Raw genomic sequence first — 15,138 nt, forward strand, 5'->3', positions numbered from 1 at the left:
TTTTACAAAATATTTACACAATGAGATTTTTGATAAATAATCATCAGTAATGTGAATATAATGACTAAGTGGGTAAAGGCAAAAAAAACAACTTTAGAGTAATGCAGCCTTTAAAACCAGAAAAGAACACGTGTCATATTATGATAATCAAAATGTAATATCTAGTCTCATATTTCAATACCCAGCTTAGGTGTAAACCTTCATTTATTGAAGAGATGCAAGAAGGTAAAGGTGTGTGTATTATTAGCTGCAACCACCAGCTCTAAAGCTTGCTCTGTCGGTCCATAAAAACTTTGACGAACTAACGGAACCGCTATAGCCTGGTTGACACCAGACCCTTCTCAGTTGTAACTGCTAGGTTGGAACGGCAAGGTTCATTCACAGCTCATTTCCAAAGGGGCGTCACCAACGGACGCCGCTCCAATGCCTCTGGGCGCAATTGGATAGTCCTTCAACCAATCAGACCAATGATCCGGGTGACGTAGCAGCGACAGCAACGGGTTGCTGCGCTTCGGTGGCCGTCATGTTGAATGTAAACACAAAGCTGCTTGCCGTCGCTGCGCTATCGTCATCGTGTAAGCCCGCCTCTCCTTTATTGCAGAGCCAAGCGGCCATGACTGCCATCACATTTTAGTAGCGATGGGAGGGGCAACGGCGCATGTTGTGTTGTGGCAAGTTCATGTGTTTTCTGGGGTGACGAGACAATATATGGCAGTCTCAAAGAAAATTAAAGCTGCGCTGCTGATATGGAAAGAGGTGAGCTGAAAAAGACAAAGTGTAAACACTAAGGGTGGAACGGTTCACAAAATTCACGGTTCAGTTCATATCACGTTTTGGGGTCACGGTTTTTGGTTGTTGCTTATGGTTTGCCTTCATACAATTCTTATATAAGAAACAAACTTCATGATCAAATCTTTATTTAAAGAATAGGTTTTGCCTGGGTCTGATATGGTCGGTTTCCTAACTGCCGTTAGGATCAGTAAGTGCAAGCCAGGTTTGGATTGCTATAATGATAGTGGTTTGCTGCTAGCTGGCTGGGGGCTAACGGTAACTATATGTCCCAGGGTTGTTAGCTCTCATTCCAACTTTAGTCTCTTAGCGCCACGGGAGTGATGCAGACAGACTGGGGTGTGCTAGCTGGCTAAATTAGCATCATATTAGTTGTCTATCTATAAGTTACTGGTGAATTTATTCATGGTTTAGCCCAGTGCTGTTAACCTTGGCCAAAACAATCATACTAAAAATAACTGAGCGTGTTGAACGATGTTGTAACCTTATGTTACCCACCAAGCATTAGCTGCTTGTCAACCAGCACATTGTAGTAGCTCAACATTAAGTTGGATCGATTGATATTGAAATCAATCCATATCAATAAAGGTCACTGCTGTATTACTGTGTTGCAAAGTGGCATGTAATCAAGGAAAAGATGATGCCATGTGGCAGAAAAAAACATTACGGTTACTGACTATAACTCTGTGACATCGTATGATCTAAAATTACTCTCAAACGTATCATGTGGGTGCCCGAGTTTAGATGGAAGTTAGAGTAACCAGAGGGTTATATGACGCCACTGACAGGCAACTAAATGAAACTTCCTGTGTCAAAAAAAAAAAAAAAAAAAACAAACATACATTTGGGACAGTCTAAGGACACAACAACAAAATATAAAACAGGTATAGTCATTTTTAGAGATTTTAATGCAGACTTGTTACATAATTGTACCTTTAAGTAGCACGACTAGAGTAAAGTAATGCTATTCAATTTGTAGCTACACTTCTAGTGCATTTACATTCTGTGTGCATCTGACTAAGCTAAACCTTTGGGCAATTTGTTTGTGCATACAGTGTGTAGTTTTCCCAAAAGGGATGGTGAGGATTACTTTCCCACTCAAAGATTTATGCCTCTGCAAAACATTGGGCTGAACTAAACTAAGAAATTAGAAAAATAAGGAAGATGTCGCAATAGTTTAAAGTTGCTAAAGCGCTTATGAGTAATTCCATTCCCATGATTGACGTATTCCTTATTACAATGAAAACAGTCAAAGTGGTCTGAAAATTCAATGCCTGCCTTTTTAGAGAGTAAATCCATGTCAGCCAGACATCAATGTGCATGCCCTGGGAAGAAGTTCTCTGTTCACACTGCTTTACGAATTTGATGAGTTGAGAAGAATAAACTAGTTTGCCATGTTCAGTGTAATAAAGTAGTGTCACCAAATTGAAATGTATGGTTCCTTTGTGCATGTTTAATGGTTTTTGAAAGACAACCCATGTCTGTAGCATAAGCTATAACATGGTGTAGCTACAAAGGTAACCAATGCCACTGCATCTAGATGACTGAACTAAACCAATAAGCCTAAATGTCAATGAGGACACTTTAAGTTGGTGATGACAACTTTAGAAAAGCCTAACAGCCATACCTACATCTACAGTGGTTCACTACAAATTACTGATAAACGGTTTCATAATTCTGACAAAACTAAACAACCGAAGTGAACAAATAACTTCTCATGCATATGTTTAAATTTGACATTTACATGCCAATTTTAAAGAGTTTTCATTTTTCTTGTCTTCTTAAAATCCTGCAATGGCCTTCTTGAATGTCAGCAAACATATTGAGTGTTACCTAAATTTATTAGTGCAACACTGATTTTTATGTAAAAAATATATATATAAATTGCCTAAAAAAAAAAAAAATCTTTTATCCAGTGTAATCTCCCACAGTGGCATAGCTTTACAAATTAGACAAAAACATATAACAGTGATGTTACTTTTAGGTCACAAATTTGCAAGAAAATGCACTAGCAGGATTAAAAAAAAAAAAAGAATGGCCCGTTTTGCCAAGTTCATACTCGAGCTGTTGCCCTTTTTGTTTCGGGTGTGTCTTTGATGCCTTTGATTATTTGGCTGCGCCACCCGTTTATCAACTTCTCTTTCGTTGGGATTTGGTTGTCTTGATACTGCTGTTTAATATTGCTCTTTTGGATGTTTGCATTTTTATGTCTTCGGTCATTTCTCAGAGCAAATCAATGTGACAGCAACACTTTCGTATTGTATTTTACAAAGAGGATGAGCCATTAAAAATTAGTTTTTGTAACACTGGAAACATGGTTGCCAAATGGGGCAACCAGACCAAACGAAATAGTTGACAGGGGTCCAACTCCAGTTGCCCTAGGAAACTGGCCAACTGTTAATGTAGAGCCTTGTCTGTCAATACTTAATTTATGCTATTTACAAACCTGTATATGTTATGCTATTCATTCTTTGCCATTTATACAGTTCATAACAATAAATGCCCCATCATAGGATAATTCAATATTAATGTTCATGTATGTATGATTTACGAGGCAAAAGACATATACACACTGGAGGAAGCTTAAGTGGGTTATCTCCTCAAGCTTTTATTTTGCTTAACAGTGAGCCAATAGAAACACTCAATTTTGAAGTGTGAAAGCATGGAGAATTAAGTCTTCAGCGAGGTTTCCCTTCGCTATGGTCGTTAGTTGTGTTCCGGTTCTTGAACTGTCAGCCAGATATTAAGCCGGTGAAGCATAATTTAAACGTCATTTTCATTGTGTGGATTTTTGTCTTTAATCTAGTCAGTAACTATAAACTCGAGACCTGCCATGTCTCTGCATGCAAAGCTAGACTTCAAAATGGGCCTTCCCACATGATAGCTAACGTTAACTTATTCAGAAATGACACCATACTTGCAAAGTTATTTAACAATCTAAGTCACACGGAGACTAACGGTGCAGCAGCTCACTCGTCTCGCAGCTCAATCCTGTTTTATAACTGTTTCTATCTCAAATAAATCTTCGCTATCAACGAAGGCCCACACTGTCGCATTTGAATTTAGCTAACCAGCTAGCGGACTGACTGCAAAGTGTAACGTTAACCACACTATTTGTACAAAGCTGTTCAGCAAGACATTGTTGCAGCGTGGCTCACAACTTTTTTTAAACTGCAAATTATCACACGCAAAACAGCTATTATGCTTCCTAACTGCCCAGAGCGAAACTAATTTACAGTTATGAAAATGTGCGCTTGGTGAAGGCCTGTCGCAGCACTGAGCAGGTGGGCCATGCATACACGCAGCAGTTTTAAGTGTCGCTTTTGACATGGTAAATAACACGTGTCACTAATGGGATTTCATAACAAAGTGTCACTAAGATTAGATTAAGCACACTTTCAAGTCATTCAGCTAAACGTGGCTGTCATATCCTTAAAAAACTGCTGCAAATAGTAACGCTGTCTTATTTGAATGGAGGGAACTAGGGCCTGTTAGCTACCATGCTGGTGGTGTTTCAATGAGGCTTAGGGGGGCATTAGCAAGCACTTTTCAGTTCTTACATTTTCAATGACACGACTAGCCAGATGTTTCAAATAACAACACGGAGCTGACTAAATTGCTACAAGTAATGTACCATTTTAGGTCAGAAAGGTTGTACAAATGAGGGGCGGTCGCGAGTCTATAAATAACGTTCCACGGCGTGAAGCAGGAGTTGTTTTGCAGGCTAACGTTAGCAAGCTAGTTTAGCTACCTGGTTGCTGTAAGAAGCCATGCTCCCGGTGAGATTTCCTCTCCTCCACTGACAAGATGAAAATTCTCCCGGGAAGGTGTTGTAGGTTTGTAATGGCCGTTACCAAAAGCGTCCTACTTCGACGTCATTGTCATTTTCACAACGGTGTCCTGGCAGTCGTAAGTTTTGATCCATGTAATGCATCAGCACTTCATGCTGTTCGCCTTGCCGTCACCGCCATTTCTGTCTGGTCGCTTGCTAGCCAAACCAGCGCGCGGTCGGTTCTAGTGGCAGCGTGAGCTCAAGGAGTAGCGATAAACACTTCCGGTGGTGGTTTGCTCCCGGACTTCAAAATAAAAGTCTTCATCTTTAACCATAGACTGCATAAAAAGATTCAAATTTACAGTCATTGTCTTTAACCTTAGATAATCCCCTTCTGCTGCTGCAAAAAAGCTCCATTAAATAGGGGTTATTTGACTGCTGGTAATATATTCATTGCTGGATGTAAGATTGAGCTCTTTACTTGACAAGGACAATCCATTCTTGTATCAGAGAATTGCGTACATACACAAACACTTGTGTGCTTTTATTTGTGCTTATGAGCTTTGTCTGTGTTTATGTGATTTTATTGTGCTTATATGCTTTTTGTCTGTGCTTATATGTTCACTCTCTCTTGTGTTATCAACCTGCCCTGGACTGCAGGTGAAAATTAGCGCGTATGGCTAAATCTGGCACATTTACGCTTCATGTTGGACTCAAGTGCTCATGTTAAATAATGTGCATTGTCCCTTCTTAAATTAAAAAACATAACATCCATAAGTATCTGGCTCGTGTAATTACAGGGTGTGGGTGTAAGAATTACCTCAATGACATGGTCACAACTTTAAGTTACGTTTATTGTGAAATATATCTATGTTTCGGCGGAAACGCTGAAAGCAATGTCGTGCCGCGAACTTCATGATTGAAGCGTGACCGCGTGCGCCGTCTGCGTTTACGTCCGGGTTGGGGCATGAATCGCAAAATTTTTGTTTTTGGAAGTTGAGCACGACTGAAAACCAATAATTTTATAGGCTACTTTCCGGTTTCTGTTCCGGTTCACACTAGTGAAGCTGCATATGTTGTCCTGTAATATTTGGATCAAAGTAACCAGAAATTAAATGTAGCTAGTTGTCTGGTTTAGTCATATAAACAATACATATAATAAAGTACAATGCTCTACAATCATACATATAATGTATACACCCAACACGCTGTAAACTACTATAAATTGGGGAAAGAAACCTTACGTTACATTAACAGAAATTTCACAAATGAGTTGTAGGCTACTCTAGTGGGCGTGGCACAACACAGGTGAGTGGCAGGAGGAGGAACTCAAACACAGGAAGCTGAGAAAGTTCGGTTGTTTTCTTCCCGATATAAACGAAAGCAGGATCACATTGTTTACGGAGTCCAAAGGTAATAAATAATTATGTTGTGTCTTTGTATTATTCACGAGCCTAGAACCATTTACTTTACGTTAAAACGTGAAACACGGATGAACTTCGCAACAGGTTAGTAAGGAGCACTTCTCGAATTGTGGACCTCTCGCAATAATATGCTGGGCTCCCATGTTGAAATAATGTAGACGTCTGATTTAGTTTGCTTACTATTCTCATGTAGGTATGATAAAATGCATTTGTCCTACTGGAATTTCCGTGGGTCCCGAAATCATCACCACCTTTCTAGCCACTTTACAAATGAAGAAACCTCTCTGTCTTTGGTCCTTCACCTCACCCAGCCTTTAATCATCATTAAATAATCCTTCATGCTGCTTTACTGGCCACTGTGGCAGTTACTGAGATTAAGCCAACTATCCACTTTGTTTATGAGGGTCTAGGCCTATAGTACAATTCATGTCCATAATCGTCCTTTTTAGGCAGAGGAACATGCCAGAGAGGGGAAGACACCACCAGAGGAGTGACGTGTATGATGAGTACAAGAGCAGGGACAGGGAATACTCACACAATGGAGACCACGCTTCATATGATGGCAGAGGCCGCAACCAGAAGCCGAGAGATATGGACGAGGGAGGCTCTGCTGGTGACAGAAGGGCCAAACAAAACAGACAGAGTGACATGACAACTAACTCTCACAATGAGACACCTGTTTACAGAGACCAGGACCATGAAGCAGCCTCAAGACTGTAAGGGACCGTATACTTTCTATTTACAAGACCCTGCACTCCCTGTCATGTCTTCCGCACACACTTTTCACCATCTGTGGCAGGGTTATTTATTTGCATTTGTATGTAAAATGGCATGTTTTGTAAAGATATAATTGATTCTGTGGTATTGTCCTTGTAGGGCCAATGAGACTGCAGGGTATCACCCTGAAGGGGAGTATAATGAACCACAACACAGACAAGCTCTTTACAATCTCAGATACATCTTAACCAGCAGAGGCAAGTATATTTATTTTAGAGTTCTTCTGTGAAATGTTGGTTACAGTCAGAGAGCGTGCTCATCAGCGTTTACAATTTCTAGAATTTGTTAGGTGGCCCCCAAATATAGTAGACAATATAACATGCAATATGATTTTTTTTTTTTTTTTTTATTATATCCTATTTTTAATCACCCATTAAACATGCTTTATAAGTGCAAATTAAAAGTGCAAATTAAATTAAGACCAGCAAATGTTTGGTTTTTTTTGCTTGAAAAATATGTATTTTTTTGTTGATCAATTGATTAATCACTTGCCATGTTGCTATACATTAATGTCAGTATTGTGTTTATCCCGTGTCTCCCAGGTCTCTGCCAGCTTATGGAGCTGTTTGTGAATCTGCTTATTGTCATCTGTGCCGGAGTGCCATACAGCAACAACGGGGGTTACCGTGACCTGGCCAGCCTCGGTGGACTCTACTATTATCACTTTGGTGGAGCCAACGCCTTCAGTGGAGCCGATGCTGACAGGGTGAAGGAGCTGGACCGGCTGTTCCATCAGCTCTCGCGGCCTCCGTACGTCTTCACCATGGCCTGCGGTGGGGTTTTAATGATCTACGCCTGTGCCATGCTTGCCCTGGGTATTTTCAGGGTCCCTTACCGCTGGCCTCCCGTGCTGCTGGGAGAGGCTCTGCTGAACCTTCTGATTGGCCTGGGCTACATCCCTGCGCTGGCCTTCTACTTTATTAAGCTGCAGGGAACCTACAACGACCCCATCTGTATGGAGAGAGAGCAGATGTACAAGAGCAAAGGGCACAATGGCTTTCAGTGCCAGTTCAATGGTGCAGATATCGCAGGAGGTCTCTTTGGGGTGGTGGGGGTGTTTGTTTTCATCTTGGGTGCAGTGTTAGCTGTCAGAGCTTTCAGGTCAGTGCGGGAGCTAAAGAAGCAAAAGACAAATGAGGACCATTTTTAAGGCTTTTCTCCTGGGCATATTTGAACAAAAGTGGAATTGATTACAAATCCCTGTGACAAGAAAAAAAGAAAATGGAATGATTTTTGTCATTAGGTTTCGTGTATTTTCTCTTGTTAAATGTGATCTGTAAATCAGCTTTTTTTTTATCCACTTTATACTTTCAAGTTTTAAAATTTTATTTTGTAGAAGACTTTTTATACCTACCACATTTAAAGTTTATACATGTGTCCTGTCTCTTTCACTGTTTCTATAAATGTGTTGATATAATAAATTACTCAAATGGTGTATTTTCATTATAAATTTAATTAATTTCGTGCATACAAATGCACACAAATTAAAAAGGTGGATAGAAAATGGTGGTTTGATTGCCATAAATACTCCTAGATACTATTTATCATTCATTCTAGAAGAGTCAGTTGTGTGGCAGAGACAAACAGCAACTTGCAACGAAGAATATCAGACGATGATATGTTACCCCGGTACATTTCCTTGGGGGGTTCAAAGACCTATCTCTTCTAAGGTAAAATAATTTGTGTTCCAGATCGAAATGATTGTGCATTCTTACGATCTCAGAGTTGTTTGACTATTTATTGAAACCTCTCTTGAAAAGAAAATATGCAGAGACAAGTGCAGCAAAGCTTCCTCTGCTTTGAACGTTGTTTTAGGACTTGACACTTTTCTGTTGATAAAAGCCTAAAATATCCATATTATTTCTAAGGAATAAGTGATATGATGGCTCCTCCATAGACTACTTGAAAAGTCAAAGAGTTAGACTTTGTTCCTCCCTAAAGGTCTTACATCACTTAAAAGTAAAACAATGGCTACCTCTGTTTATAAATTTTTTTCAACCATTACACTATGAGATTAGGTGTCATTCTGAGCTTCACCAATAGATGGCAGTTCTACTGTGAATTCCGTTTCTTCTGATTCATTTTCTTGATTTGAGCTTGCTTCTGTGCATTTAGGCTGATTGAATAGAGAAAACGTCCATGGAAACCAAGGTAAATATATCCATAACCTCATTACATTATGACAAAATAAAACTGTAGACATATCTTATGCTGACCAAAAAGAGTCCTTTTGATGCTATTTATTGGCATGAAATCATCATAAAAACGGTGAGCAAAATGGATACTCGACAAACAAATTCACAGTAAAAAGTTTTATTGCTACTTGGCTTAAAGTTAATTTAAAAACAGCTTCTCTGCTCAAAATTAATGATAGCAGCATTTCAAATAAAAATAGCAACCATCTTCCACTCTCAAAGTTCAAGGGGAGTACAATTCTGTCTTATACACAGCAAAAGTGCTCATTGTTAGACCTTTTCCTAAATAAATCTTTTCATTAATAAACGTAAAACTCAATTTTAGCATTAATCTGCATGCTAGAATACAAACCTCAAAATATTAGATATGCTCCATTTTGTAGAAATAATTCACATTTTGTATGTACTCTATGCTTTTATGTTGATTTATATTTAGGGCATGCTTTCAACATTAAATACAGCTTGAATTAGTACCTGCAAACAAAGTACCATAATGAGTGACCGTGTTCTGTAGAATCCCAATCACTTTAAATTCTGTAGTGGAGAGGGAAATATAAATTTGCATGGAACAATGAAGTACAAAAATAAACATCAGCTTCTTGGCATCGAGAAAAAAATATTCAAGCATTTCTAGAAAATAATGTACAGAAATGAACCGTGAGATTAAACAATGGCTACTTTGGTCACATGTTAAACAACTGGAGCATCTTGGATCAGTTTCATTCACCATACCCACGCAGAATTACAGTCAATCCATTATTCACACGGGCATGCATACACTTGAACATGTGCGCTTAAACTTCATTTTACACACAAACACAGACACTTTGCAACAGAGTTGTACAGGGAGCATGTTATATTGTGCAAAGAGGAAATTATCCCTTATACTTAAGAAATGAATCAGCAGTTTAAAAAAAAAAACACACACTTACACTGTAGCCTACTCAAATGCATATACCCTCTTTTTTGGTGCACAAAGGGGATTATGAGCATTTCACTACTGGACCCTCTCCACTAAAGAATTAAAGGGAATATCTTATGCCAATGCACTGTACCTTGTGCTCCCTCTTGCTGTATCTACGCATACAGTTGGCATATGTTCACGCACACTGATTAGTCTACTGATGGATCATTATTCATTATACTTCAAGTTGGAAATGTATATTGGACAGGACAGTGGGTGAATATATGGTGTCAACCAGGAGACAGACAGAATGAATGTACAACTGTATAAAAAACTGACCAAGGTGATTTGATATGAAGAGCACTAAATGTAGCAGTGCAATGCAATCCAAACTAATAAAACTACACTGCAAATGAGCCAAAGGAAGAGACGCACTCCGAAAACAATTAAAGAGCAATGCAATTTACACAGACAATCCCAAATTACACACATCATACATACATCAGTCATTATTCATTTTCAGACATAGAGAAATATGATTCTTGTAGTTTTAGGTAATGGGAAATGAAGCTCCGATATACATGAATATATATTTACACTTTGCATATTTGTATGAGCGAATTCCCACCATAAATTCAATATCTTCTCTCCAAACTTGCTTATCAGTTCAGTCTTCCAACTTGTTTCAGATGTGTACCAATATTATTCACAATCATAATCTGTTTTATAGCTTTTCTAGCTCCTCCTGTGGCAGGTATACCAGTAGTGCCCATCCATGTTTTACTGCCATCAGTCCTGAAGCCTGACACCATGTGTGAGTCCATGTTTGTTTGGCATCTCAGACACTGCACAGTCTGATCAATAAAGTGACTGGAAACAAATAATTAGCCTCATCGTCATCATAAAATATAGTTTCCCATTCTTAATTTTGGAAAAAGAAAACTCCGAACCGTGGAAATCATTGAATTCCGAATAAGCATAATAAGGACAATACCGGCTCTTTGATGTGGATTATAGTAATTATAATCTTAGACTAATGTTTTCATTACATGTAATCAATGACTTATTAAAAAAAAACATTTTTAGGTATGCCAGATGTTTAGGAATCATTTAGCACAATGTTTCAACCAAATAATGAACTGTTGTTTATTATTTATACCCAGTATCATTATTTGGCCAGGAGGGGACCCATTAATTTGTATTAATATAGAGGAAGAGAAATGTTGGCAGATAGTGTTAGAGTACTTAAGAACATATATGATGCTGTTTGTGTTGCAAATGTTAAAACTTTAAATATTGTTCTGTAAAATTCAGATGTAATTGAAAACAAACAAAAATAACCTTTCATAAAATAAATCATGTCAAGTCATATGTCATATTAAAAACACACCAAAAAGGGAATGTTGTAAATGAACCGTCATTATGTCATTTCTGTTGGCTATGTATTCTTAGACAAGAGGTGATATGTTGGACTGACGGAAGCCACAATAACCCCAGTACACTGTGTTGAACAATATCTCATATATTAAACTCAAATATATACAACTCTTATATCACTATTTTCTATGTACAAAGTGCTTTTAACTGTGTGAGACAAAAACTTGCAAAAAACATGAAAAGATTCAGACTCACACATCAATTAAGGCTTTATCACTGACTTATCACTCATTCCTGTGGAGCAAAGTAAGGATAGAGGAGCTGCTTTAACAAACAACACCCCCAGAGCCTCAGTCCCAAACAGAACATGAGTGGGATGAAACAAAGGGCTTCTCCCCTTAAAGAAATACTGAGTAGTGTTTACTTTAAGGCTAAAAGGGAACATTGAAAGGTCCAGTTATGCAACAGCTGTAGAATGCCAGAAGTGCACCACTACGGACTTGGAGTGGCAACTAAAAATATACACCTAATGTAGTAATCACTGACATGAGCAATTACCCAACTTTGGCCTTCTTATAACCACAGCAGCCCGGGCAGAGCTACTTTCTCTTTTGGCACAAGGTGGGAAGGGTTAGGAATCGTCAAACTGAGGTTTCCAGGGCAACTTACTTTAGGTAAATATGATTGGTCCTACACATATTAGAAAAAAAACTGATTGTGAGCTGATCATACCAACTGCTGAAACACTGTATGTGACCTAATGGAAAATCGCATTACTTACTTATAATAAGGGACTGATACAGTGCGTTCTTATTGCAGTACCTTGCAGTATACTGCTGCTGCTGCACTGATAATCCTTTATTATATCAACTGTGTGATCTGAACTCTACAGAAGCATTGCCCCCTGATCAGGAAATGGCATATATGCAATATGTAGGAGTGAAAAAGAGAACTATATTAAATTATAGCACAACATTATTTGTTCCTATGTCCCAAATTTCTGCACGCACTTGTGGAACTGTGGGTCAAACTACGTGACATCTTGTGTATACAGACCAGATCGCACAAAATACAAAAATATAGGGTTTCGGTTCTGTTTGTAATGGGCCAGAATAACACATCCTGGAAGTCATCTGGATGTGTGGGCAGTGCATTCACGAGCAAAGTTGAGTTTGCTAAGATGTACAAATGTCAATAACTGAATCTTCCTGCAAGGACATGAATTAATGTTTACACATTTAAAAGGGTAGCAGCCTCCAACATTTGGATACATGTACAATCTTAGTACCAGTGGACATATCATACAGTACATAAAAATACTGCTTCCATCCTTCATCTCTTGTACACTGTTTAATTGCCTTGACTGGTTTGTTCAAATGAAAAAATGATATCCAAACATCCTGGGGTCCACTATCCTAAATTAAGTCAATTTTCCTTTTTTATTTTCCTATTTAGATTTTAAGGAGACTATTTGCTCATGCACTGTCACAGATTATACTTTTATAAGGATTTTTGAACTCTACAACACATCCGCTCTGTACAGTTGAATGACTTTAAAATGATTTCATTTTACAGCTATTCAAAATGAATTACTCTAAATAGCAATACTTTTTAATCTAGGTGTGTCAGCAGCTCAAGCACACCACGTCAGTTGGCTGCTAGTTGTGAGTGTGAACTATACTGTATAGAATTAATTTATCCTATATAGAAGATTCCATACATATTGTGTGGGAATGTTAAAAATAAAACCCAAGCATTACGTTTCTGGCGTTGTAAATGCAGTTATTTTATATATTTTATATCTTCTAGTCCTATGGGCCTTACAAGCATTTATACTCTGATATCTGATATCCTTTGCAAGCCAAAGGACGAGGAGGAGAGCAGAAGCTGTGCCAGTGCTGGTCTCTTGGAGACCCTGTCCCTCCTCCAAATTTAACTAACAAGCTCACATTCCCAAACACAGCCTGGATAAGGGAGGAGCTCTAGGCTGAGTTGTCTGCAGTAGGCACTTTTCAAGTTTCAGTCACAGGGCTTCTCTCCAGGACCTGAGAGACCACAGAGACCCTGGAGAGGAGATTTGACCGCACTAAACATAATCTCCCGTACAAACCCTCTAGATTGCTTGCTTTCCAAGTAAAGGGAAATGTTGCTGACATGTTTTAACACATGAGGTATCCCATTTTAAGTCAGGCTTGTTTTGGTCTATGATAGCCAGCCATCCTTTTCACAATGTCATGTTATGAACTGGGATTTTGGTCGCCCCTATCTTCTTGGATACTCAGAACGTGCACAGAAACCCTTTTTTTTTTAACCTCACTTTAATGGCGCAGCATCACTTAGTGACTATCGAGGTCCCACAGGTTTGTCTTGCAAAAAGATCTGAATGTCAACTTGAATTGGAATTTCTTCCACGCATGAGAAAAATCTCCTCTTCTTTCCTGGAATGGCACAATCACAGAATTCCAGCCGCATGGCGCTGTCCTGTGTCCCCCTTCTAGAGGGCCGTATCGTAGACTTCCTGCTGTAGGATGGGGGCCGGGCCTGGACCTGGGACCAGGTTGGAGGCAAATGCAGGGGGGTGGGGATGATCCCACACTGGGTCTTTTAAGGAAGGGGGTATGGATTGTAAGGGGGGTGCTGAGACAAGAAGGCTCTGGCCTCTTAGCTGCTCCCTGACTTCCTGCTCCAGACTCGGAGGCACAATGAGCTGGTCCTCGGGGTCCTGCTGTGCTGGGGCAGTGAAGTATCCAGATTTCTTCTTAGGAGCCTCCAGGGCCACCTCAATGAGATTATGACTGTCCTCTGGGGCTACCACAGAGCCATTGGACAGCTTCTTCCCAAACAGGCTGCATGTGGAAGGAGACTTTTTGAGGTCTGCAATCTCTCTCCCACATACAGCCAGCAGGCAGCCGTTTGTAGCAGAAACCACCACACTGTTCTGTCTGCGCATTTTGCCATTGGGATAGTCAGAGCCTCGCTTTTCAAGGTCCAAGTCTTTGGGGCTCTCAGGGGCCCCTGACCGTAGTTGGAAAGCACAGCAGTGAATGTCTACCTCCACTTCTAGCTTGCTGCCATTGGAGATTACTCCCTCTAGCGGAGCTTCATCATCACTGTCCAAGCCGTTGTCAGAGTGGTTACTCGAGAACGTAGCACAAGAGGGCTGTCGCTGGAATAGGCCTGGGTGGGTTCCTGCCCCAACTGAGCCTGGCACCATAATCCCACACAGTGTAGTAGCAGGGTGTAGGCTACAGCGTCTCTCTGGGCGGGATGCAGGGACAGAGGATGGGTGCTCGTCTGAAGCGGTGGACCCCGCCTCACTGCCCACCTCTGAGGCTGATGTCTCACTGTTAAACTCCGAGACAATACCACTGCTGGATGAAAGGGTGGCTGGGTCACTGGGGCCTGGGGTCACGGTCACAGGCACAGGGGCGGGAGGGGGACCCCGTGGTTCAGTGGTGGAGACAGGTGGCTCACAGGTACAGCTATCTTCAGCAATATGCAGGGATACCACTGCAGCCTCAATGTTGTCTTTGCAACCATAACTCTGAGCAAGTGAACATAGCTTCTTGGCAGCAGCGCGAGGATCTCGCACAGCCTGTACAGTGCACACGGCCTCCTGGTAGGAGACTCGTTCAAACAGCGCTCGATTCCCCAGGATCAAGAACTCATCCTGGGAACAGAGAGGCTTAGTGTGCACCCAGGGCTTTGGAAGCACCCAGGGAGACAGATAAGAGCAGCCCAGCAGGCGAGAGCAGCATGTCACTCCACTCACTTTGTTATCCTACAAAACAGAAGCCATTAGAATTGTAGATGGAAATAAAATATACACCACTGAAAATGAAGCTGCACATTAACACTAGATCAAAAGTTCTACATACTGTGATGGCTTAATGGCTTGAG

General features: G+C 40.2%; 3 protein-coding genes across 8 annotated transcripts in view; 1 reads left to right on the plus strand and 2 right to left on the minus strand.

Moving 5' to 3' along the window:
- The window catches only part of usp10 (ubiquitin specific peptidase 10), a 30,517-nt gene extending 25,707 nt beyond the window's left edge, over positions 1–4,810 (minus strand). For 3 of the 4 annotated variants that reach the window (XM_039794432.1, XM_039794435.1, XM_039794434.1), the window contains exon 1: positions 4,541–4,809. In XM_039794432.1, the coding sequence (XP_039650366.1) occupies positions 4,541–4,561 (21 nt within the window). In that variant the 5' untranslated portion in view covers positions 4,562–4,809. Of the gene's footprint in view, positions 1–4,540 lie in introns of all 4 variants that reach the window. The other variant, XM_039794433.1, reaches the window with a different exon arrangement.
- An 869-nt stretch (positions 4,811–5,679) lies between these two features.
- On the plus strand, positions 5,680–8,197 carry marveld3 (MARVEL domain containing 3). 2 transcript variants are annotated; one of them, XM_039794451.1, is made up of 4 exons: positions 5,680–5,974; positions 6,435–6,701; positions 6,862–6,959; positions 7,305–8,197. In XM_039794451.1, exons 2-4 carry the CDS (start codon positions 6,445–6,447, stop codon positions 7,910–7,912), a joined length of 963 nt encoding a protein of 320 aa, XP_039650385.1. In that variant the 5' UTR covers positions 5,680–5,974; positions 6,435–6,444; the 3' UTR covers positions 7,913–8,197. The 2 variants fall into 2 exon arrangements, with proteins under 2 accessions (XP_039650385.1, XP_039650387.1); XM_039794453.1 differs by having other exon boundaries at positions 5,971–6,069.
- A 790-nt stretch (positions 8,198–8,987) lies between these two features.
- The window catches only part of phlpp2 (PH domain and leucine rich repeat protein phosphatase 2), a 51,777-nt gene continuing 45,626 nt past the window's right edge, over positions 8,988–15,138 (minus strand). For both annotated transcript variants that reach the window (XM_039794437.1, XM_039794436.1), the window contains exon 19: positions 8,988–15,019. In XM_039794437.1, the coding sequence (XP_039650371.1) occupies positions 13,733–15,019 (1,287 nt within the window). In that variant the 3' untranslated portion in view covers positions 8,988–13,732. The remainder of the gene's footprint in view (positions 15,020–15,138) is intronic.

This window comes from Perca fluviatilis, chromosome 3, assembly GCF_010015445.1.
Source record: "Perca fluviatilis chromosome 3, GENO_Pfluv_1.0, whole genome shotgun sequence".
Classification (NCBI taxonomy): Eukaryota; Metazoa; Chordata; class Actinopteri; order Perciformes; family Percidae; genus Perca; species Perca fluviatilis.